Below are 24960 nucleotides of genomic sequence, written 5' to 3'. Positions count from 1 at the left end.
ACCTATTATACCTCAGGCTGTATAGCCCTCTGTGCTTAGGTACTTTTGCTTGAAGTGTTTGCCTTAAAGAATGTTGATGCCATCCCGCCAGTTTTGCCTTTAGTTAAGGTGTTTCTGAGTATGTTATGCTATAAATTTGCTGAAAGCAAAAATGGTTTAACCAATGATCAAGGACATATACATGGAGTGGCAGTAGAAATAAAGCATGAATTTTGGGCCTACAAACATTTCATTGAAGGTACTGTATTTTGAAGGTACTGCATTTCATTGAAGGTACATTTGTAGAGAGCTAGGGTTAGCAATGCCTCTATGATTATATAACATATTTTACAAATAGGAATGTTGTAATCATATCTATTCCAGTGATTTAGGAAATATCTTTGTCCTTTGACTATCAGTCTATCTGCAGTTTGATAATGCATGATGGTAGATTCTCGTGAATCGTAATGATACTGACCACTTCCTAACATTACTATCATTAGATTGCAGAAGTAGCATAGCAGCATGTTAGATATCCCAAAGCAAACACAAATGCTAAGAACATTCACATGCACTAGCATGATATTGAATCAATGTATCTGATTTTCTGAAGACCACTCACTGAACTAACCATAGGAGGACTGAATAACAGTTTGATGAAATCAGAAAAACAGTTTGCAGCATAAAAACGCATGTAACAAGCTTGCTACTTTGAAGAAGCACACTGTAGATATCTAAATTTGATAAGCTTCCATGCTAAAGTAAAGATAGATAAAAGTGTAAGCACTATTTTGTAGTGATCATATGGATAGATATTCGCACAGCATGGCCTTTATTGCACTCTATTAAAAATCTTCCAAAAATTGATCAGTGCGGAGGTAGATTCTACTCATGAAGATGGAGGATTGTCTCAAAACAGAGTACCTTCCATGCGCAAACGCTTTCTTTTTTTCTTGTCATGAAGTGGCAAGCTGTGAAATTCAAGGAATCAATTTTGCAAGCTTTGATATGTAGAAAGTTCATATACCGATTGCCGAAAGAAGCAAGTAATTTGGATGATGCCAGCATTGGTTGGATGATTGGTAAACCCACTACTGTTAACTCACATCTTAAATACAGTAGCTATATAGTAAGTATGCGTTAACATGACATGAAACACTGATATGTAATCTTTGGTATAGTTATTTATTTTCATTATGACGATTTATGAATCCCTTGTACAAAGTATGTATGGTTGATTCACCAGATGATGTAAATATACAACAACAATGGTCTTGAATTCAATTAGGGAAAGATCTGTAAAATGTAACAAATACTCTTCAGTACTTCTTTAACATCTTGTAACAATGAGCTACTAATTCTTGCAAAGATTAACTAGCGCAGTGTCAATTTTGATACAAACATGGTCATTGTTAGAAGATAATCTCCTAAGAAGAATAACCTTTACCTTGAAATCTGTCTTTACATCTTAGTAGGTATGAAGTTCCTTCTAGTGCAACTATGTAAATTACAATTCCGTGATGGGACCACAGCTGCAAACACAATGCTTTTGTTGTCATAAGATTTTTGTAGCTACTTTTTTTGGAAAGCAACTTCAAAGCTAGCAATCAAGGACTTCATTGATGGTTATGGTATCCATGTTGACTGCACACATTTTAGTTGTATAGATGCTGATCATTGTAATAACAGCTGTTGATGTATTCCTCCATACTAGTATGTTACTGTCGTGTTACATTTTCCTTTGGTATTGTTGCCAAATGTTTTGTTTATTGTTAATTGTTGAACCAGGAATTTGTACATGTGTACAGCTGTATTTTTTTAGTATGTCCAGAAAGCGGTCTTTGCCAAAGCAGATAAGAAAAAAAAATCCAGGCCATATGTTTTGCAGAACATTTGAATGGTGGCCCTACAGCTAGCTATAGCACGTATAGATCAGGTAGTCCACGTTTGAGACAGATATTTTTGTGAGATAGCCTGCATCATTGAATACTAGCTGCAGTTGTCACCTATCGACATGGTCTGTTGTAGTAAATTACAGGCAATAAACTGCAAAACCCATGTTCCCTGTGCCTTCTTATTTTGCTCACACTAGATGCAAATTTATATGGAATCTATTCAACACATACCAGTAATTCACAATTTATTCAGCATCTTACACGCCACAGCCAACTGTCTGTAGTGACCACCACTTTAGAAAATAGTCACTTTTGACAGGATTTTTGCGTTGGTTTAATGGATAGAATAATCAAAAGGCTACCAGACTAAGCAGGTGGTCTTTTTCACAGGTGATCACTTATACACGATTCATATTGAAGTGTATGAATGGTTGAGAAAACCCATATGTAAAAACGTCTTTCCAAATACTGGCCAGAGGGTCCTGCATGCAGAGCTGATCACTAGTAAAGATTTGTTCCAATATCGTAAAACAAAACACAAGCGTACAATGTATGGTTATTCTGTGTCTCTTATGTATCCGGTGGGGTATTGATCACTCCATTCACCAAAGAAATGCTTAAACAGGCCAAATTTTACTAAACCAGCGTAGTTCGCTTGCTATTAATGGGCAATTAGCGGACATGCCTTAGCCAAATATATGGGCGGATGCAAACAGTCGTTTGTCCAATTATGAAAAAAAATTGCTAAAAGAATATTAGATTGGGTTTAGACTTAGTACTTATACGAATAAGATAAAGTCAAGACTTGAGTGATATGATATCAAGGAGCTTTTACCAAGGAGCTGTTATCAATATAAAAGCTGCTGCTCTCATTGCAAATATTGTTGTCGATGATATGATGTTATATACTCCATTTTAGATGATATGTAAGTTATCCTATACCATGTACATACAAATGTTCTTTTTTTAAATTTGTATTGTTTATGTGTTTGTCAGCAGGGCTAGCCCTTTGTAATAGCCATAGGCTAGTTGGGCAGCCCTGGCTGTGTGTTCGGTGCAGCCAAACCAATAAATAAATAAAATAAATAAAAGCTGCTATGTGCTTTTTACAATGAAGTGATGAGTGAATAAACCTTTCATACATATATCTATTATTTTGCAGAAGACCTAGGGTAAGCCTGACGTAAATTTAGGTCAGTCTAACGTAAATGTAGGTAAATTTACATCCTGCACAAATCAGGTCCTGACACAACCGTATCAGTAATGCTTTCGGGTACGTTATTCACGGCAGCAAGAGTAATGCGTCAATGAATCAGAAATAACAAACGAAAATCACGGCAGCCATTATTGAATAAGAAATAACAAAGATCAACACACGCAGTCTGTCTGTTTTTGCAGGCAAACTATATCTTACGACGTTGTCTTGGATTCGTAAAATTCTTGTCTATCTCACCAGCTCAAAGATTGCATCTATTTGCATGATCACCTAGCAGATCGAATTCGTAAATGATATGTTGCCACATTCAACCATCCCAACTGGAGTTATCAGCTGCTAAACGAACAGCCTAGAGGGATGCGAACGAGCAACAGCTTTCGAGGGGGATAAGAGGCAGTAGCCTCTCTGCCCGACTGCTGAAATAGCGGCGTTCATTACTTGCGTAGCACTATTAAAGGGCTAAGATTGGCCAAGGCGGTTCCTCAACCTGGTCGGGTTCACCGCACACAGATGCCACGAAACTCCCATAATTCTCAGCATGGAGACCTATGTTGAAAATCGCCCCCTAAAAATACAAGATGCCACAGGACGGCATCTATAGCACGGTCCTGACAACAGACCACCGATGGCAAAATGCAACGCGTGGACGTCTGTGTGTAGAAGATATGATTAGAAGACAATTATCTTCGGCAACGCCAACGAAGGACTACCAATATCACCATACCAGGATTCGCGAATCGAGATCAATTCCGTTCTATATCATTATCGGGGTCTTAAAAAGATTTTTTTTCGGATACAAACTGCTTCTAAATCTATCTGTATACATTTCAGCACGCCCATACACAGGGTTTAAGATGTACACAGAGGCCCCAGGCAGCAATTAGTTGTTATCACTTGACTTCGTGTGAACCATCCCGACGGACTTTCCTCAGCAGCCAACACAGCTGGTTCTCGTTCTTCTTGCGCTGCAGAAACAAACAAGAGTTATAAGTGCACGAAAAATGCAAGCCGTATCCTTTTGGCTGCCCGTTATATTATTCTCCTACCACTGCACGAAAAACGGGATTTAACAATAGCAATGAATTCCTTGTTAATGGTTGATTTGGGCATTTGAAACTTGAGACTACGCTTACTCCTAAAACTCCAAAATTATGGTATTAGGGGTAAGGTACTTCACTGGATCTCTAATTTCCTCAAAAATCGTAAACAAAGAGTGGTAGTTGGGGGAGAGCACTCAGAGTGGGCAGAGGTAGTCTCTGGAGTGCCCCAGGGTACCGTGCTCGGACCACTACTGTTCTTAGTGTACATTAATGACTTAGCCGACAACCTCAACTCTAACATCCGTCTCTTTGCGGATGACTGCGTCATTTACAGGGAGATAAACAGTGACAGAGATCACACCCTCTTACAAGAGGACATCAATACATTAGATACATGGCAAAACACATGGCAGATGAAATTACACCCGGACAAATGTTTTGTTATGCGTTATACCCACAAACGTAAACCTAAACTCTACGACTACAAACTAGGAAGTCATGTTCTAGCCGAGACTAACAACCACAAATACTTAGGAGTCACGCTCAACAACCAGCTCTCTTGGTCACAACACATACAGTACAGTGCTTCCAAGGCTAACAAGACGTTAGGCTTTGTGAGACGCAATCTTTATAACTGCCCCAAATCAGTCAAAACAAATGCATATACATCCCTTGTTAGACCACATTTAGAGTATTCCAGCGCTGCCTGGGATCCATACCACAAAGAGCACATTGCTAAGATGCTAAGTTAGAGTCCGTTCAAAAAAGAGCGGCCAGATTTGTCACAAATTCGTATCATAGTTATGATAGTGTCACCAAACTTGTCTCTGATTTGGGGTGGGATACTTTACGCAACAGAAGGACAGCAAATAGATTAACAATTTTACAGAAAGCAAGACACCATAAAGTAGCCCTACCGGTCGAATCTCATCTAAAGCCTGTACCGCGCCAATCGCGACACTCAAACCCAAATTCTTACAAGGCTCTACCTTTTCACAAAGACTGCTACAAACATTCCTTCTTCCCACAAACCGTGAGAGATTGGAACTCTCTACCATACGAGGTCACGGAGATCACAGACGCTCCAAAGTTCAAGGAGGCAGTTCTCCGACGCCTCAGGGGACATTAAGGCGCAGCACTCCCCCTGGACGCTTTGCCCCAACTGAGGGGCGTTGTCCAGTACTCAATCAAGATCAAGAAGATCAAGAGATCAAGAGACTACTCTCCAAGCAGAGTTTCGGCTCTGGCTGTTTTTATGTGTATTTAAACGTTTTTATCGGGCTTTCTATTTTGTACCGTTTTCTTTATAGGTCTCGCGGCCAAACGCCGAAGAAAACGGTAACAAAATACGAAAAAGCCCGATAAAAACGCCTGAATACACATAAAAAAACACAGCCGGAGCCGAACCTCTGCTTGGAGAGTAGCTTGAGACAACGATTATCGGACTTATGTGAGTTCTTGCCATGAAACCATTTCTAGACGTACCTGTCTGACTTTCTTTTCCTGTGACAAATCTCGCAATAGATATAGCTTAAATATCACCTGGGGTCAGATATGGAAGGCTCGCTCCACCGAAATTGACGGATTTACCATAAGCGCTAGCGATAGGTAAAGGAAATCTATTCTGACACCGTGAATCGCCCAAAGCAGCCAGCTGCAGATTTACCCAGTATATGTCATCCTTCTAATGGTAAATCCCTATTTCCGTGCTGTGTACGCAGATAGAGCCTTGCCACTGACCTATACGCCGATGATACACGTACACATTAGCCTTGGGGAGGCTGTGCTTAACCGTTTCCACTTTTGTAGCATCTAACCAGCAGTCAGAGAATTGCCTAATTGCTTTCTTCAGTTCAAGCCGATCCTCTATCAGCTGGTTAGAGGCTACACCCACATCACAAAAGTGGAAACCTTTGTCCGGTTTATGCTATGGTCCCATTTGGAAAAGGGGCCCCTCCGAGAAATTTACGCCTATTTTTCTGCACTTTCGGGGGTGACCCCTACATAGCCTCGCTGGACACCCTGTGGCTACCGGGCTATTTTTGGGGCACGGCCGGGCCCTGGCAGTTAAAATCAACCCTGGACCCGGTGACAAATAAACACGTTCACCTACCCGTGAAAAAAAAACATCGAGAGGTACCCCTCCCTGGTTTTTGCCAGTCCATCGAGACAAATTTGTGGCTTCGAGGCCCTGTCGGGGCTACACCCCATACGGGTATTTCTGTATGCACAATGCATCATACCATGCGTTGTAGGCTCTTTATGCATCACCAAATTGTTGACTTTAAAGTAACCCTATTCTAATGTCACATTTTCTCTTAAGTGATTCATCTGTGTTAAATGTACTAAAAGGAGCATTTGAACTGTGTCCATGGGCCGGATTTTGTTTGGCAATACCTTCGCGGTGACCTATACGGCCATTTGTTATTATATACAATACTTAAAACAAATTGGATCGACAGTTTACTGTAATGGTGCCCATAAAAGTACGGATTACTGTCGTACCTTGATGTACGTTTTTACTGCTCGTCCGGCGAACTGCTCCTCGTAAACATAGCGGGCGTCCTGCGTCACAGCTGAGAATATAGCACTGTAGTCCGCTGGGCAACGGTAGAAGGTGGGGTTGAAGGAACGCTTCTTATTCCCTGTTACAACCACAGTGATGCATCATTACTATGCTTCATAATTACAACCACATTTGCATAATCACATCGCTTCTCATTCCCCGTTACACCCACAATGGTATATCATCACAACGCTTGGTTACAACCATAGCACGTCATCACATCGCTTATCATTCCCTGTTACAGCCATAGTGATCGATATAGCATTACGATGCTTACTAGTAGCTACAACCACAGTTACGCCATCACATCGCTTATTATTCCCGGTTACAACCACAGCGATACATCATTACAACGCTTAGTTACAGGCGCATTCACATACTAAGTAATCAGATAGCCACTTATTCCCTGTTACAACCACAGAGATACGACCATTACAACGCCTGGTTACAACCGCATGTGCATTACCACATCACGTCTCATTTACAACCACATTTATATCATCACATCGCTTCTTATTCCCTTGCAACCAGTGATATATCTTTTTCCTTACTAAAACGACGATGACATATCTCCTACTACATGTATCTTCTTGGTGATTCCTTACCAGACTTTTGGAAGCAAGATTCTCTGAAGAAGAAGTAACCGCCTTCAGTCAGCCAAGACAAGACTTTAGCGGCAAGTGCAGAGACCTCCTCGTCCGCCAGGTACATCATTAACCAGTTGGAGAACACGACGTCAACGCTAGGGAGACATATCAAATACATTGATGAAAGAGCTAGACCGGCTGTCAGTTTGGAGGTCAGATTACAAACAGACTAAAGGGAAGGAAGGAAGAAAAGAAGAAAGAAAAAATATTAAGCTAAGTGACAAAAAAGAATGAAGGAAAGAAAGAAGGAATAAAAGAAGGCGGACTGTACAGAATTATGACAAAGCAAGGAAAGAAGATTTGCCCATTTTGCGTTACCTTTCCTGTGGCAGATCAAGCCTTGTGACGTCAGCCTGCAGGAAGTTTATATTACCCAGGTGTCTGTTCGCCTCTTCGTTTTTCTTGATGAAGGATTCCATGAAATCTACGGCCGTCACGTGATCAGCTTGCCTGGCCAGACTCGGGGTGAAACGGCTTTGGAACGAAACAAAACTGATTACTCTCGATTGAATAAGACAGGAATTATATAATAATAATAAAAGATAAGAGCTAGATGTCTTACACCTAACGATCATGACCATATCATATCATAACACGAGATCTTAGTACACATGTTCAATGCCTAACTTGTTTCCAACACAAAGATATACACGGATCAAACTTAACAACACAAGACGTAACGAGAATAGTCGTGGTCATCATTTGTGTATATTCTTAAGTACATGCATACATTTCTATTTTTCGTTTCCACAAACAGCCCAATGGAGCCCCAGTTTGGAAATGAGACGTTAGCCTTTCGAACTACATGTATTCGGAACCAGAAGGTTGCTACCAATTGAGCTACAGGGACAATGCTTGTATCAAGCCCTACCCGATGCCAGCACCGAGCTCCAGGACACGTTTTCCTTTGAGGTCCGGTAACATGGCGAGTATCTCCGGTCTCTCCTCCTGGTCCAGTTCGTCAGCGTTCTCGTCCAACATCATCTCCTGAAGGGACCCGTCGTGCGACTGTTCCCGCCAAAACTCCGCCATCTCCACCCGTACGTCTGCATGGTCGACTGAGGAGGAAATAAAAAAAGAAAGAATTAAGTCTTTCTCGCACCAGCTGGGGCATAGGGTGGCGCTCATCTCAATTTTTAATAGCCCTTAGGCCACAAAACTTTGTGCAATCTCTACTGCAGGGGGCTAATCCACCAGTGGTGATGTGTGCTCTTGCTGAGTCCCAAATGCTGAGGGCTAAGCTAAGCAGAGAAAGTATCATATACCAGTTTGAAAGTCTATGGCATGACGTGGTCCTACAATAAGGTCAGGGGCCTAATTTGGACCGATACACCTGTAATCAAAACTTGGTTCAAAACTGTTCAATGAAGACGCCACATAAAGCCAGAAAATACGCCTCGGTATATATCAAAAGTCGCAGATAAATATTTTGAAATCTAAAAGTACTAAAAGTGCTTTTAGTTTTAACCAGAATTTCGCAAAAGGCGATATGGCCTCAAAATAGTTGTTTTCGAGCGAGCGAGCACAAAACGGTTTCATCCAGCAGTGTGTCATTCATTCTGAAACGCGCGACTGGTTTTGAAGTGGCATGTAAGCCTTTATTTCTGCGCTGCGCTCTTTTTTTGCAATCTAATGCTGACGTAACTGTTGCTGCACTTCGTTGGCTTCCGTTCGGAGTATTGATCAGATATTCTTTGTCTCAGAATGGCGGTGAAATTTTGTATGTAGAAACAAAATACAATGTAGTTCGAAAACATCACCCGTATTTGTTTTTAACGTCCTAATAGTGAATATATAATACTTCAGATGGTGAATATGACAAGTGTTTTATTTGAGGGTTGCTCAAAAATGTACCCACTTACGAACGTCAAAACGTCGTTGAAAAGTGGATTTAGGGATGATCTGTTAGCTATTCTCTTTAGAAGCACGGACGTAAATTTGGAAGCAAAAATCTATCAAATGTTAAAAAAACCTACCAACCAAGTTTTTACCTACCAACTTTGTCGCTCGAGTCATTGTCGTCCTCCATTTGCACAACTCGAATTCTCGTACCCAGCTTGGGTGTTACGGCATCAAAATTCACAAAACCACAGGTCGGTTAACGTTAACGTTGTGTGAGCGAATTCATTACTGAAGCCACGTCGACACTGTAGATTACTTGTATAAACTATGGTTGCCGACTTCCGTGCTGTGCGCAGAAAAGCTCTTCACACGAGTATAATTAAATCTGTGTAGAGTACACTCGTTGTTCCATCGATCGATATTTCTCCATCGATCTTTAAATGAAGAGTTGCCATGGAAACGGTCTGAAGCCGATTTGATTTAGAGAGGTCATTGAACAGTTTCCACTGGCGTTGTTCGCTGTTTAATGATGCGTTTATAACGTCATAAAATGATAAATCTTTATTGATACAACAAATGTACAGCGTCTACGTAAGATTACCACAACTAACTATACATACAAACAAAGGGGATGTCAATGGATTAATCTACAAGTGTATGAATAGGTCACCATTTTGAGTTTAACGTAAATTAAGTGTCCTGTTGTAAACAGCACCACCACACTGTACACTGACAGAGCCCCCTAGGATGGGCTAAGGCTAATTAGTTAGACATATTTTGACCAAGCGGAAAGAAATATGAACAGCTTTGTACATTTATCATGATATCACTGTAACGTGGACGTCAGGCGTCCTCTGCAGAAGAATTCAGCAAATGATGAGAAATCAGAAGAAACACAGCAAAGAGCAAATGCCAAATCATACCAGCGATATTGAAAATATTCAATCACCAACATGGCAAACTATTCTGCTGCTATGGTCAAAAATAACAAAATTCATGTACGAGGCCAATTCAGAGATGGCAGACTTCACCACTGTACTGGTACTCAGTATTACATTTTCCGACACGAAGTATCAAAAGGTTTTGGCACACAACAAGATTCATCATTCAGGTTCCATGTAACGGGATTTAGTACTTCTGGACTCAAGCATCCGTGACGTGTGTGTGGCGGCACATTAGCGGTAGGCTAGTTGAGTAGGTGACCTTTGCACAGAGCAAGGAGGTTTTTTTTTCTCTTTCAACCTCCTTGCACAGAGTTTGCGTATGTAACGTTATTACTTCTATTGCTTTGTCCGTAAGATTCTTTAGATTTTTGTTGGGGCAGATGCGTCTTGCCCTAAGCTTTGAATACTAGACTAGTACTAGTACCAGTAGTATTACTCCCCTCCAAGCAGAGGTAGATGGGAAAAAAGTGAGATTTTTCTTATGTACTCTCTTTTTCTGTCATATATTAGTGGGCATAGCTGACAGAAAAACCGGTAACGTTATATATGTATAAGAAAAGGTCACGATTTTACCCCAACAACCTCTGCTTGAAGAGTACTTCAGAGAGGTTCCGCATGGGGTAAGCCATCGTACTATCGTAAGCGTCGTTACAGTATCCTAAACCCCTAAAGATTTTCCCTAAAGTAGCCGTACTTTGTACTACGTTTCTATAGCGGGCAAAATACTAGACTTAGCCCTGACGTGTCCTTAGCCCCGCAAAGCATGATGGAATGACGTCATGTGCGAAACCAATACACTGTGGACTGTATTTCAAAGGTTGCTTAACTTGCTTGTGTCGGGGTAAGCCGCACTAGCACTAAATCTGCCCCAGCAGTACTAAATAGGAAATCGGCACGTCAAATGTCAAAGAAAAATGCTGTAACATCTTATGTACATTGTGCGAAAACAATTGTTCTTGTAAAATGATTTTCAAACGCCTGTCACATAGATAACAAAAACACATAGAACTTGACGTGTACATGTATGCTTGGTGAGCTATATACCGCGATGTTTATACTTATGTAAATACACATCTTGAAATACTGAAAGCTTTGCTATCCTAACAAGACAATAGCATGTTAAGATCAAAATATACAAAAAATGGAAGTTCTGCTGCAATACCAAGGTCACATACTAGGGGCCCAAAACTGACCTTGACCTTCGTCTTCCCAACACCAACCCACACACCAAAACCCATTACAATCCAAACACACACACACACACACACACACACGAAAACAAAAAACAAAACAAAAACAATACCTACATTTTTTATGGAGGTAAAAGAATCTCTCACCTTGGATGTCGCCGTCAGGATCGCCACAGAGCCTGTTCCTCTCTGAGACCGACAGTTGGTCGCTGATGTCCACACACCAGGTCCACTGGAGCTGTCTGCCGTAAGAGTGCAGCACTCGATCCACGTACATGTAGCTGTAGCCCTGTCCGTTCACACATTCCAGTTTAAAACTCAGAACGTATAACGCGGCAACTGACGGCAGGAAAATACTCGTCAATGATTTTCCCAACATAATTTTACTCTTGTGGTACCACTGTTTGTTTTTGGAGTTCACAATAAACTTACAGTTCCGCAAATTTCTTCACTTCCCGCTGACGGAGTTATAATCCAAAGAGCGCGGGGTCAGTGTTTACATTGGCAAACTTGCTGACGTGTCTCTACCGGGTTCAAGGGATGACGTGTCATTCGCATGCGCAGATATTTATTTGGATAATTCAAATGTTGTGCTGTGCTTTGAGTATTATGTTCAGTGTGTACAGAAGGGGATTCGTTTAATTTTTTTTGGGGGGGGGGGACTCTGGTGGACTTGTGTGCAATTGTTTAATTACGCAGGAACACGTCTGGTCACCGAAGTATGCATTTATTTCAATCTTGGCACTTTGCCAAATAGGCAAAGCTTGTATCTGTATCTGTATCTATATGGCCGGTTTAACCGCCCATCGGTGTAGCACACAAGTTTCGCAGGCACGCGGCGCGGCAGCAGCTGGTTATATTACACCGAAGGACCCGTCACACCTAACTTTTGCACATGCATGCGTTCTTTAAAACTATCCTTGTGAATTAAACAAAAAAGACACTATGGAAGTATTGTGCAGCAAAACAAAAAGGGGGACTTGGGCATTAAGCTCCCCCGGCATTTGCGAACCTGGCCCGTGTCATAAACAGCAAATCAGCACTCTCCCAATGGGAAGGCCTGTCAGAAGCCCAACTCACTACGACAGTAACGTCACATTTCAACAAAGGGTCCCGGCCGGGAAGTTTTGTGTACAGTACGACATAAAAGACAACAAAAACACAAAAAGGACCAAAATAATTCAACAACATGCCTTGTGCATATTTATTGGCATTCATTTCCGCGAACAGTCCGGCCGGGCACCCGGTAGGAAGTATGGCTTAGGCCTTGTAGGTCAGGTTATGCGTAAGAGAGAGGAGTTGCAATGCCTCGTCCCGTAAGCTTATACACTGATTTTCTCTGCACTTATCTTCTAATACCAAACTCTTTTCTTCTCTTTCTGACAATGTCGTTCGCATGAACATCTTACCCATTACATCTGAAGTGACGTGGATTCCCGCCATTCTGAAGGATATTGACATTTCCCAATAGTTGAGGGTTAACATTGCGTCCGCTAGATTTCAAACACCTGTTTTTCATGGGCTAACATACCGGTTAGTGTTGGGAAGATCCAGTGTTGCAAATCCGAACGGCACCGGTCGATCAGTATAAGTTACTGCGTTTAAATGAATCTAATATATTACAAGAATAATAGAGTGTGAACGTCATTTTGAAGTCTTTATCGCACACAAAAGTACACTCGTTATCTAAAAAAATACCCCCTTTGGATCGAACGAATGGTACAATCCCTAGGAAATTTGTTAACTGTTCTCGAACAATACTTACCGCTGTCCGTTGACAAGGAGACAACTCCATTGTTCAAATCGAACAAGGTAGCAATAAGTACACGCCCAGTGTATTGCTGTGTTACCGAAGTTTTGATTGAGTTTATTCGCCAAATTTAAAAGAAAACCTAAGAAAATGGGTGCCAAGGAGTCTAAAACAAGCTGTGTGGAAATCGTAAGGTGCTGTTTCCCCAAGAAGATGCGTAAGAATAAGATCCACCATCTGGATCTCGGAGAGGAGGAGACGTCGCCGGTGCCAAAGCTTCCACATGGTGAGAAACTTTATTTTAGTCAAGTTCGACAAACGCCTGATGTTACCATCATGAAGATGGAGAGTGGCCCATAGTGCTAATTGTAGCAGCATCTCTTCTCGGCTAACGTCACATTTTTCAAACCGGGGCCCGGCTGAGCTGTTTGTGGAAACGAAAAATAGAAATGTATACGTACAGCTATACACAATAATGCCCACGACTATCATCTTTACGTCTTGTGTACTTTGGTGTCTTTTATACCATACTTGTGGCTCCCGAAAGCTGCCCTGACGGCCCCGGTTTGGAAATGTGACGTAGGCCTAAGTAAGTCGGAAATATCAGTCTTAGGCCAGCCTGACTTCACTGACTAAATAGGCGAAGCAGGGGTTACGAAGGCTGGTTGTGAAATTCCCTACCTCCGGTTCATTCATTCTTTTCCGATAGTGAGAACGTATTCCACTTGATCGCATGATAATGAATGACAAAAATATTTATGGTCGTGTTCTAAATGTAAAACCGACACTGCATTACCATACAAAGACAGATATTCCATATGATATCATCATGCACGTGTTCATATGCAGCTCAGGAAAGTATAATAACTAGTAGACTGTCTATGCATAGGCGACACATTGTTATTATACATTCCTGTTGCAGCATACTGCATTCAACACAATGTTCTAGCGGGTTAGCAAGCATAACTAGATTGTCGTTACTGTTATCCACCAATAGTATAGTAAAGTAGATTAGTCCTTAAGAATTGTTAGATATGATAAATATGCTATGTATGTGCAAACAAGCTCTCTCTCTCCTTTTCCGATTCGAAGAACGGTGCGCAGCTGATATCCAAGCAGATGTTAGGATCGTAAATTTTTCTGGCTGACAAGCCGACAAAACTATTAGTAACATTTCTTACTTGGGGATTAGCATTTATTCAAGCAGAGACTTGGTGGACCATAGAAAACAGCACGAAATAGAAAACCCGACAACCCTATACAAACGGACTGAGCCGAAACCGCAGCTCAGTGAAGTGTATTAGATAGACGCTTGGCGTCTTTTCTTAGACTTGGTACCATGCTCGTCGGACGCGCTCCGGTGTCGACTTTGGGTCGCAGAGTGGGCGCGGCGGGGCAGCAACCTTAGTGGTAAGGGCTATTTGTAACCACCTGTATCGTCCTGCAGGTGTGCTATTTGTGGCACCAAGACTGCTAGCGCTGCAAGATCTGTCCATCGAAGACGAGTGCTGTGCTTCCTCAGCGTCTATCGCGATCAGCGAAGAATCTACTGCGATCAGCGAAGAATCTACTGCGATCAGCGAAGAATCTACTGCGATCAGCGAAGAATCTACTGCGATCAGCGAAGAATCTACTGCGATCAGCGACACCTCATCCGGGACATCCCGTCCCGAGTCCGCGAGCTCTTCCCATACATGCTATGGAAACATGTACGGAGACTACCGGCGCGCACGCGCTCCATCACATAACTCCGACTGCTCGGATGAGGAGGGCGCTGAGGTTAGTTCAAATGCCTCACATCTCGCTTCATAAAAACCACTTTGCCTCTTCTGTGTAGCACAAACTCCGCTTTCCAGGGCTGTAACTGGCCCGTCCCCGCAGGCTAGGCGGCCGGCCGGATGTTGGGCGGGCTGCTATAAGCGAGATTCGATCAGGCTACACTTTGCCATGCTCCTGAACGCTTTGTGAGAATGTCTGTCAATGCCTTTTAAATGCAAATAGCGCTTAAGTATGTAGCAGTCTTCCCTGGTGATCTTAAACCGGTCTCATCCCATCCCATCTCATCTCAGGCTCGTATCCAGCCCTTGACTCGCCTGCTGGAGTCTGTGATCGACTCTAGGATGCGCATCGAAGCGCTGGGCCAACTGCCCAACGCCACCCAGTATGTCCAGAAGGGAACGCAGGGGCAGGGTGTTCTTACCGTCATCAGGGTGGCAGAGGCCCTGGACAACTCTCGGGCGCCCTGCGTCAAGGCGTCAGAGGAGGATGTGTAGGGGGTGGGGTCTGAGGGGGAGGGGGGTAGCCCGGTCTGTCGTCTGCACTGGGACATCGGTGAAGCTTGGACAAGGGCCAAGACTGAAGACAGCGTCAAGTCGGAAGGTAAGCCCGTTAACATTGAGGATGCGACATAGCAATAAGATTGAATGTATGTGTTCTATCTAGTAGTTTTTGCTTAATCGTTAATGTATGAACTTTGGCAGGCTTCAAGTGTAGAAAACTAACCTGATATACCTAGTAGTTTTATGGTGATTGAGAAGCTCAGCAGTAGTCTAAAACATTAACGTTACTGCCCCTGCCCCGTCATTAGAAAATTTGCTAGGAGATAAACTGTTACCATTCAAGTGAGGAGAATGGGAGGAAAGAGAATCCATTTAGTAACGTTACGTACTGCTGAGCTTCTCCGACAGCAAGTAGTTTTTACTTAAAAAAAGCTCTTGCTTTGACATCTAGGTCATCTAATAGTGCGACAGCACATGTATTCACCGGTCGTCCCTTGTTTCTTGTGTAGCTAATTAATGTTAGCTACATGTAAGCAGACCTTTGGAGGAAAAACATGTCCAACACTATTTTTGGCCGGCGTACTCCTCTGGTGTCCGTCTAGATCTATTTGGCTTATTTCTACCATTGACATGTGGATCCCAGTAGAGAGTATAACGTTATATCGTCGTTCGTCGTTTGAACTTTCAAGAGCAGTCTCGTGATCTCTCGTAAGTGACGTGCAGACGACACTTTATTTGAATTTGGCGCCAAAAAAGTCTCCCGCGATCTCTCGCGTGTGCTCGCGAGAGCTCTCGAGCCCAGAGCACCTTGTAACAGTACGCTGGGTACGAGATTGAATAGGCCAAGATGGCTGCGCCCTTGTGGATTGGAAGTCGGTGTGCGCCCGTCATCAGTACGTTTGTTTCCTCTTCCAGACACACCCGAGCCTGTCTCGATCAGTGCAGCAGACGGTTTATCAGCAGGAAAAATCGTCCCAAGACTTTAGTTGGTACGTGTTATACTGTACTTTGTCTTGCCCCACATTTGTAAAATTTATACATTGTGTATCATAATTTACATACAACAGAGCAGCAGAGGACAGCAGAGACACGGACATCACCACGCTAGCTGGAATGAGAGACCTCTTCTTCTTCTTCTTCTGTGAACAGCCCACATTCTTCATGTAGAATATTATGGCTGTTTGTAGTGTGCGACCTTTCAGAAGGAATCAACAAACAGATGTACATGGCCTTCTCCCAGTACATAGAGAGTACGCACCGTCTCGACGTACTCTCCTAGAAACTCCTCCAGCAACTCTCAAGCACAAGGAACCAAGAGTTAAATACCAAGAGAGACTTTCGACTAAAAAACGAACCATGTGTTACTCAGCACCAAGAGTAACGAAATATTAGACGTTAGAACATAGCGAAATATTAGACGTTAAACGAGGACAACAACAACAACATAATTTAACTCATATCATGTCTTGATGGAGTTTGAATAGTATGATTTGCTGTGCTTATACATAGCCAGAATGCCAGACTGTTTCCAGGGCCTACATGGGCTAACTTCTCGGCTGTAGGGCCAATATGCTCACAAGAAATTTCTACAACAGGCCCTCTGATATCAAAATACACCCCATGAATGATAGACATAATTTCTGATGATGATGGTAGCGCTCTAGTATATATATATATATATATATATATATATATATACTAGGGCTGTACAGAGAGCTTGGGGAATTTTCTTGTACAATGAACCTGTAAATACTGTACATAGCATCTGCCTTCTCTGTCACTACTAGTAGAAGATGGGCTGGATATCACGTCAGGTTACTCGGATCTACGAAAGCCCATTGCTATAAAAACTGTTTTGGCACTAGGGGCTGGTTTAGAGTCTTAGGTTCAGAGTCTTTCCTCTGTTTAACATCTTGAGATTGTTTTTTTACAGCACCAGTTGGCCCAGTTAAGCCCAATGTCCAGTTCCCGGAGCCGGTCCAAGAGGGTGAGATAAAGTACCAGGAGGAGTACCCGTGGCACGAGAAAACGTCGCCCATCTCGCAGCAGCTGTACTACTCAGAAGAGCCCCCGCCCTCCCAGGGGATCGATATAGGACTGCCCGTACGTACTGTAGGGGCGAAGAAGTTCAGACAGCTGAAGAGGAAGGTGACCAATGAGAACACAGCCAATGCCGAGTTAGAGAGAGCAGCTCGTCTTCGGACATGTAAGTCATATCCACATATTTTAGTTGAAAGTTCACATTTATACACTTGTTATCTGGTTTATTTTCTCTTGTGCTCCATCATGCAAGGGTAATGATTAGATGTGCTTGCACATAAATGCAAAGACTTGATGTTTTGTAGGTTGAGGAGGTGCAAGTCTTCTTTTATGTTGTCTGCCCAGTAAGTACATGTAGATAATTTTTTTTTTTCAGTCCAGCTTGCATGTACACCTGTATTCTATAAAGTGTTGTGTGATTTTGAAACCATTAGCATTGTTAGTATCATACTTTGTATACTAAAAGCTTTGTTACATCATACTTAAAAAGATGTCATGCATTCTGAGACTTACACACTGTCTTAGACAAGACAAGATGTATCCTCACAAGGAAGAAATGGACAATATGAGAATGCCTGTAAACCTTTGCTTAAATGGAATCAAATCGCTGATATGTCATTCTTTTTTATTTACAGTAAAAGTTCCCGTGGAAGAGATAAAAAAGGAATGGGAGGCCACGTTTGCACACGAACAGTTGAAAGACGTGGCCACACATTACAATATCTGGAAGGACTTGTTTGAGGGGGCGTATTTCCACCCTGTTATGGTAACCAATGTGTACTACGACTCTGATGATGACCATGTGGTTCCTGTGTACCGGGGAAATGTGGTCACTCCTACAGAGGTGAGTTTCTATGTGATTTGGAAGATAGGAATGAGTGAGTGAGTGAATGAATAAATAAAGGAGAAGGTTGGTTAGTTGGTAGGATGGTCAGAAAATCGATAAATGAACAAACTCAAGAATGAAAGGAATACAAGTTTTAAGTTGATTAATTTTAGGTTGATTAAACTCCATTGTATTTTTCTGATGTATCAAGTATATTCAGAGTTTGAAACTTTACTTACAGTTTTCACCATATCGTACAAGAAAGCTAGAAGTATACTTACATATTTGTGTTAATGTTTATCTTCATGATTTGTCTCCACAGGCCTGCAGACCTCCAGTCGTAGAATATGAAAGTGACGAGGACAGTTTGTGGACTCTAATCCTGACAAATCCAGGTACTGTAAAACTGGAGCTAGTTTTTGCCTTATCCCTAGATGTTGAAAATATCAATGAAGAAGTACCATTGTTCTGTTAACTTCCCTTATGAGTGACATATTTTCAAGTGTGTAGCTTGGTTGAATGATACATCCAAAATGAAATTTTGAAGAGTGTTATTTCTTTACATTTGTTGGATGAGCGAGTCTTGAAAAATCACTTCTGTTTCAGATGGACATCTGCAAGATAATGAAGCCGAGTATCTCCACTGGTTTGTGTAAGTAAATGTGACCTCACTCAATGACTGATTTGCCTGCCTGGCAGCCATCTGATTTACAACTGGAGTCCTTGTACTAGCTCTCTCTCTCTCAAAAAAAGCTTTTGATTGATTTCTTATTTCTGTACACAAAGAAAAGCTCTTACGAACAAGCTTTTGGTCAGTCCTCTGACCTTTCTCAAGTTGAAATGACCTGAAGCTTATGTCATGTGAGCTGAACAGACGTGTGACATCAGTAACAGGTTCAAAGTGCCCGTCAATCGGTATCGGCCCCCATATAGGAGATATTTAACCTTAACCTTGGCTCAAGTAAGGCCTGTGTGGCACAATGGCTAGAACGTTCGACTCGGAACCAATAGGTCCAGGGTTCGATGCTTGCCTTGCCCCGAACTTGTGCTGTTGGAAAAAAAATACCCACCACAATGGTGGAGTAGCGCCCACCGAGCCTCTTTGGCTTATTTGCCAAATAGTGTGCCAAAAACACACATGGATCTGGTGCGAGAGTGTGCCAACATCTGCCACCAAGAGCAGTAATTTTTGAATTTTTTTACTCAACCTTAAACCAAACTTGAAGAATGTTGCACAACTTTTTCTCACATTTTTTCCCTCTCCCCCACACAGAGGTAACATCCCAGGGAGTGACATCAGCAAGGGAGAGACAGTGTGCGAGTATTTCCCACCGTTCCCTCCACAAGGCACCGGGTACCACAGATTTGTGTTCCTTCTCTTCAAACAAGAAGGGCCGCTGGACTACAGCACAGAGAGGAGACCATCACCTTGGTATGTTTTATCAAGGAAGCTTGTCTGTGTTGGTAGTAATCATGGTACAACGCAAAACTTTTCTTCCAACACAACGGTATGATATATTTTATACTGATATAATTAATAAAATTACGTGTCTGTAACTCTCGCATGTTTACGTGCTGAAGTAATTGGTCATCAGTATTTTTGATGACAAAATGTTGTGATTGTTCCTTGCTCTAGTCACAGCTTGAGAAGAAGAACGTTCCGCACGTTTGAGTTTTACCGGGAACGCCAGGACCAGCTGACGCCGGCAGGACTGAACTTCTTCCAGTGTCCGTGGGACCCGTCTGTCAGGGAAACCTTCCGCAGTGTTCTAAGTGAGTACTGTAATTTACTTTTTCTTCTCGGTACCAAACAGTCTGAGAGTGAGAAACTTGAATTTGTTCTCAGAATTAAATGATTATGGTGGCGGCAGGTGTGTGTAAAAAGAGTTGATGAATTATTTGTTATCTGTAATGATAAGTTCACATTAGAGCCTGAGGCGTCACTGTGAAAACCGTGAACATATAAGTACTGTTAAAAAGTCAGGAATTACAGTATACTTGTCTGTTCTGAAGCAAGGTTTGACTGTAATTTCCAACACTAGAGTTGAACTTACCCGAATTTTTGACTGACCAAGTCCAGTCATAGTAAAGGAATGCCTCAATTAGCAGCTTACACAAGAGACACATGTAGACGTATGACTATGACCCGTAGACATTTTTCCACTATGATGTCACACTATGCAGAGAGAACACATGACTCAGTGAGCAGTGGATCATAAGTTGCAGAAAACTTATGCTTTTGTAGTTTTCAGTTCGTATAGAAACTATCAGCTAGGTGCCTTGACAGTACCGGTAATTCCAATTAGGAAATACTACATTTGTCCTTATTCTTCAAGACTTAGTATAGAAATGTGGGAGCCCGGTCCTCAAATGTTTCTTGTTTTCTTCCAGAAATGCCTGAGCCGATTTTCGAATACGATTTCCCGAAGCCGTTCATCGCGCCCCAGGTGATGATCCCCCACAGGAGAGCTGTACAGTACCTGGACAAATACTTACCTAAGGAGCCTGTACTAAAGGGGTACTGATTCCCACAGAGTTTAAGGTAGATCTACGACTGTTTAACCAACTGTGAGGGTGATGATCCCCCACAGAAGAGCTGTGCAGTACCTGGACAAATACTTACCCCTGTACTGAAGGGGTACTGATGTAGGTCTCCCCATAGCTCAGACAAACGCCATATCAACCAGTGACAATCCTCTGTGCTGTAGTGTTAATGGTTGTGCATGGACTAGTGTAATCCCATGGTTTCCTTTGTACAGTGTGCTTACTGATACGAGGCAGGGAAGTTTTCTTGTCAGAATGTAGGTTGTTGAGGACGTATGACACAGTCTAGCCAGCATCTGTCCTTTGACAGAATTTTGCTGCTGGGGATGGACAAATATTTTGCCCATTCTTCCTCTGTGACAAACAAAAATCGGCATATCAAAATATTAATTAACCCAAGTTGAGACTACCAGCAAAATTAGCCCCTCACCATAAAAGAAATAGCAGTTCAGAGGGTCTAGGTTTCAAAATTTTTACAGGGAGCACACCCCCAGACCCCCCTAAGATTGTTTGACAGGATTTCTATTCAGAATACAGGGGATGGAAAAATATTTCAGGCTGGCTAGATCACTGGGTTCCAATTCCTACGGAGCTAAATGTAGGTCTCCCCATAGCCTAGACATGAGCCATAACCAACCAGTGACAACCCTCTGTAGTGTTAATGGTTGTTCATGGACTAGTGTAATTCCATATTTCTGTTCCATCGTACAGTGTGCATACTGGTACGAGGCAGGGAAGTTTTCTTGTCAGAATGTAGATTGTTCAGGACGTATGATGTGGGTTGACAAAGATTGATCTACTATGATGTGGGTTGACAAAGATTGATCTACGACTGTATAACCAACTGTGAGGGTCCATTGTGAAGTTTGACAAGGGACTGGAATTGGAATGTACAGTATAGAATGTTACATGTAGTATCCTCTCTTTCTGAGGTCCAAATGGGGCACTCTTTTATGCCTTGATCCCCAGAGCTAAATGTAGATGTACAACTGTATTACACATGTACCAGCTTTGAGGGCCCATTGTCAAGTTTGACAAGAGACTGGAATCGGATAAGAATGTACAAGGGTGTTACGGGCAGTAACTTGTCTTTCCAAGGGCTAAATGGGGCACTCTTTTATGCCTTGATTCCCACAGAGCTAAATGTGGGTCTACAAACTGTGAAGTTTGAAAAGGGTCTGGAATTTCTTGAGATCGTCAGAAAAGAATGTTCAGAAGTATTACATGTGGTAGCTTCTCCTTGCAAGGTCCAGATGGGGCATTCTACAACATGTATGCCTGTCACACATTGGGAAAATCTATCAGAAAGAAAATCTGACAGCAGACAAGTCTGTATGTTGTATGTTGGTACACAATAACTTGTAAAATAAAGATATTTCATTGACACGTCTTTGTAGTAACTTGTTTATTTCTTACAGAATGACCTAACATTTACATACACGTTCAAACTTTATTTTTATCTCTCTTGGATACCAAAATTTACATCAGTTTAAATGGCAAGTGGCTATATTCTTAATCTATTAACGTATAGATAATATCTGTATTTAGAAGCACTCTAACGTTTGTTCATAAGTTTTGTTCTGGGTCAAAAAGGGAGGTAGGCCAATGACAGTATTACTGCAAATTCAGATTACTTGATATGAAATTTTAAAATACACTGATGAAAATTTCAAAATATTCCATTCTTCAATTATTCAAGCCTCCTATGTTACCTTTAGCCCAAAGAAGAAGAAAAGACAAGCAAAAGCAAGCAATGTAGTGTGATACAGTAATGTAGTCATGACACCGTTTACACATTTAACTATCTAACATATATTGCACGAACAAGTCTTTATACATTTAGTAGTTTCAGATTACTAACATCAAACACTTATTGTATAGGTATAAGAACTTACAACATGAATATGTACATAGGCCGTGTCGCTACGTATCTATATGTACATTTTATGCAAATTGCCTTTCTCAAATAATTCAAAATGCAATTTTTGTGCGATCAGTTGATCAAGATGGTTGCTTTGAGTTTTGTGTCTATTTTGACTTAAAAAAAGGTCTTCAATATGTTTTGCCTTAAAGGGAAGATATAACGGTTTCAAGTAGTGCTTCCAACATTGGTTACTTTGTCAAGTTGTCAAAAGTAATCTTTCTTGGCACTTGACACCAGCAAGGAAATAGGAATGAGTAGAATTCGCAACCAACAACTCATTTTACTTTTGATTTAACCTCTGGATTAATAGATCAGGGTTCAAATCCCAGGATTGGGATCTTTGTAGAAATGTTTGAAGAGGTTTTAGTGTCTCATTTTTTGTTGTTGACTTCTCAACCGCTAAGTCAATGAGTTTCTCATGTACTACAAAATTGTTCCAACTGCAAACTTTAAAGTCAGCAAAAACCTTTGCACCTCTACTGCAACATTAAGTCCCAATAAGAATAAAAGAATCTATAGTATACAGCTTGTGCATTAGATATACTCAGGTATTAGTGATGTGTTTCGGATTCAGCTATGGATAGTTTGTTATAAATAGTTGAGTTTGAAGTTAAAAGCACTACTAATACTAGTAGGTTTTTCTTGGTATTGGAAATAAAAATGTTTAGATTGTAAATTTTGCCCAAAACCATGAATTTCTTTTGATCATAAGGATCCAAATTTCAAAGTCTTTGATAGAAAACTCACTAGCCTTTGGGAATTGCTAAGTAAATATTGTACCAATACCTACCAAAAATACTGCATGGTTAAAGCAATACTGTTTTTTCGTACAGAAATGTTACTGCAACTTACACATATAGTTCAGACTTAAATGCTAAAATCTCAAAATATGAGTCAACTGCACAATTTGAAAAGAATTAAGGAAAATGCATTAAATGCCAAACAGCTCCTAGAGAACATTGGAAAACATACACTTGTTTTGAATCACACATATACTAATTACAATGACCTGCTGATTTTCATTCCTTCTTAGTGCAAATCATGATAATATTTTCTTGTAGTTCTGATTTGATTCAACAGGGGGAGCTTTAATGTCACAGTTGTTAGGTCATGATTTTTTTTCACGATCAAAAATAGACCCTATTGGAAGATTGATATCACTGATCCTTTGTGACTTCTGTGTTTCTTTGAAACATGTAAATCATACATCATGTACATAGATACCCATTGTCAACATACCTTAATACTTCAATACCTCACTAGTATTTAAAATGCTATCATAATATTTTACAACGCTATCTTTCTATATCTAAATGTTTATATTTATAATCAAAATATCTCCCACTTCCACAGATATAACTCAATATTAAATTTTGTAGGCAGACAACAATTCAATTAGTTGCTCCTCAGAACCCTTTTTTTGCCGAAAACAGTTGCTACACATCACATGTACGTACACAAAGCATTATTACTGACTGTAGGTTCATTTCTGGCTCTGGTGTAAAGTATAATTTGTTTCTAGTATTTTATTTTGTACAATGAAAGCAATACTTGACCAACCATGCCTCTTAACTTAAAGTTTAAAATCTATATCTCCTTATGATGCTAAATGTGGGCCATTACCCTAATTATCAACTAGTGTAGTGGTACTTTGGTAGTATTTTCTTGTCAAACAATGTCAGATTAGATACCAAAATGTTGATCTGACCCTCCAAATTGACTAAAAAAATCCAATTACTTGTGGTGTAAAAAGAATCAAGCTCCTTTGGGTACCCTTAAAATGCCTGTTTTTACCTTCTTTTTCAAAATCTCCTCAAAGTGGAATGGCCCCAAACCCCCGTTCCACACCAACAGATCTAGGCTAGCTAGAATCCTGATCAGTGGCTTCACTACCTCGCCATTACCATTATACTACTGTAACAATAAAATCCTGGCTAGAACCCTGGCTTGCCGGTTAGACCCCGCAGCAGGGGTTGTCGATGACCAGCATGACGTCGATGCCGTGCAGCTCGACCAGGTCCATGACAAACTGCCTGTCCCTGACGGGGTCCAGCCCCATGCTGCGCATGTGGTCCATGGTCAGCGTGCGGTCAGACGTCGACGCCACGTCCAGAAGGGTCTGGAAAATTCTGTTGTTCTGCTCCGTGAAGAACCTGAAATGAAGTGAAGGAAGTTATAATCATGAACTGGAAGAGGTATGAAGTTGTAAATGCCTACTTTTACCTCTTACTGTGAACTTAAAACAATGCTTTGTGTCACTTGGTGAAGAACCTAAATG

General features: G+C 41.4%; 3 protein-coding genes across 8 annotated transcripts in view; 1 reads left to right on the top strand and 2 right to left on the bottom strand.

Moving 5' to 3' along the window:
- Nucleotides 1–2978: 2978 nt before the first annotated feature.
- Nucleotides 2979–11953, bottom strand: LOC118418406 (phosphoethanolamine N-methyltransferase 3-like). 3 transcript variants are annotated; one of them, XM_035824293.1, is made up of 6 exons: nucleotides 11467–11953; nucleotides 8215–8401; nucleotides 7662–7817; nucleotides 7302–7438; nucleotides 6636–6730; nucleotides 2979–4055 (listed from the first exon to the last, which is right to left on the bottom strand). In XM_035824293.1, exons 1-6 carry the CDS (start codon nucleotides 11696–11698, stop codon nucleotides 3981–3983), a joined length of 882 nt encoding a protein of 293 aa, XP_035680186.1. In that variant the 5' UTR covers nucleotides 11699–11953; the 3' UTR covers nucleotides 2979–3980. The 3 variants fall into 3 exon arrangements, with proteins under 3 accessions (XP_035680186.1, XP_035680185.1, XP_035680187.1); XM_035824292.1 differs by having other exon boundaries at nucleotides 2981–4055; nucleotides 6636–6775; nucleotides 11467–11948; XM_035824294.1 differs by lacking the exon at nucleotides 11467–11953 and adding an exon at nucleotides 9339–9695 and having other exon boundaries at nucleotides 2981–4055; nucleotides 6636–6775.
- A 4186-nt stretch (nucleotides 11954–16139) lies between these two features.
- LOC118417502 (39S ribosomal protein L38, mitochondrial-like) lies at nucleotides 16140–22142 on the top strand. Its single transcript, XM_035823082.1, has 8 exons — nucleotides 16140–16337; nucleotides 17282–17554; nucleotides 18024–18232; nucleotides 18537–18609; nucleotides 18821–18866; nucleotides 19488–19646; nucleotides 19851–19987; nucleotides 20606–22142. Exons 1-8 carry the CDS (start codon nucleotides 16196–16198, stop codon nucleotides 20737–20739), a joined length of 1173 nt encoding a protein of 390 aa, XP_035678975.1. The 5' UTR covers nucleotides 16140–16195; the 3' UTR covers nucleotides 20740–22142.
- Nucleotides 22143–22151: 9 nt separating this feature from the next.
- The window catches only part of LOC118417237 (DENN domain-containing protein 11-like), a 33915-nt gene continuing 31106 nt past the window's right edge, over nucleotides 22152–24960 (bottom strand). For 2 of the 4 annotated variants that reach the window (XM_035822702.1, XM_035822704.1), the window contains one exon: nucleotides 22158–24835. In XM_035822702.1, coding sequence (XP_035678595.1) covers nucleotides 24637–24835 — 199 coding nt within the window. In that variant the 3' untranslated portion in view covers nucleotides 22158–24636. Of the gene's footprint in view, nucleotides 24836–24960 lie in introns of all 4 variants that reach the window. The other 2 variants (XM_035822703.1, XM_035822705.1) reach the window with 2 other exon arrangements.

Source organism: Branchiostoma floridae, chromosome 6, assembly GCF_000003815.2.
Source record: "Branchiostoma floridae strain S238N-H82 chromosome 6, Bfl_VNyyK, whole genome shotgun sequence".
Taxonomy (NCBI): domain Eukaryota; kingdom Metazoa; phylum Chordata; class Leptocardii; order Amphioxiformes; family Branchiostomatidae; genus Branchiostoma; species Branchiostoma floridae.
This window is presented reverse-complemented; position numbering and strand designations above follow the sequence as displayed.

What these genes read in the sequence shown, in the direction of transcription:
- LOC118418406 (XM_035824292.1), bottom strand. Translation starts at nt 11,698, where the DNA reads ATGTTGGGAAAATCATTGACGAGTATTTTCCTGCCGTCAGTTGCCGCG. An exon ending in TCCTGACGGCGACATCCAAG is followed by an intron (nt 8,402 to 11,466) that starts GTGAGAGATTCT and finishes TTTCCTCCTCAG; the next exon opens with TCGACCATGCAGACGTACGG. An exon ending in ATCTTGCTTCCAAAAGTCTG is followed by an intron (nt 6,776 to 7,301) that starts GTAAGGAATCAC and finishes TGGTTGTAACAG; the next exon opens with GGAATAAGAAGCGTTCCTTC.
- LOC118417502 (XM_035823082.1), top strand. Translation starts at nt 16,196, where the DNA reads ATGGCTGCGCCCTTGTGGATTGGAAGTCGGTGTGCGCCCGTCATCAGT. An exon ending in TCTAATCCTGACAAATCCAG is followed by an intron (nt 18,610 to 18,820) that starts GTACTGTAAAAC and finishes CTTCTGTTTCAG; the next exon opens with ATGGACATCTGCAAGATAAT. An exon ending in GAGAGGAGACCATCACCTTG is followed by an intron (nt 19,647 to 19,850) that starts GTATGTTTTATC and finishes TCCTTGCTCTAG; the next exon opens with TCACAGCTTGAGAAGAAGAA.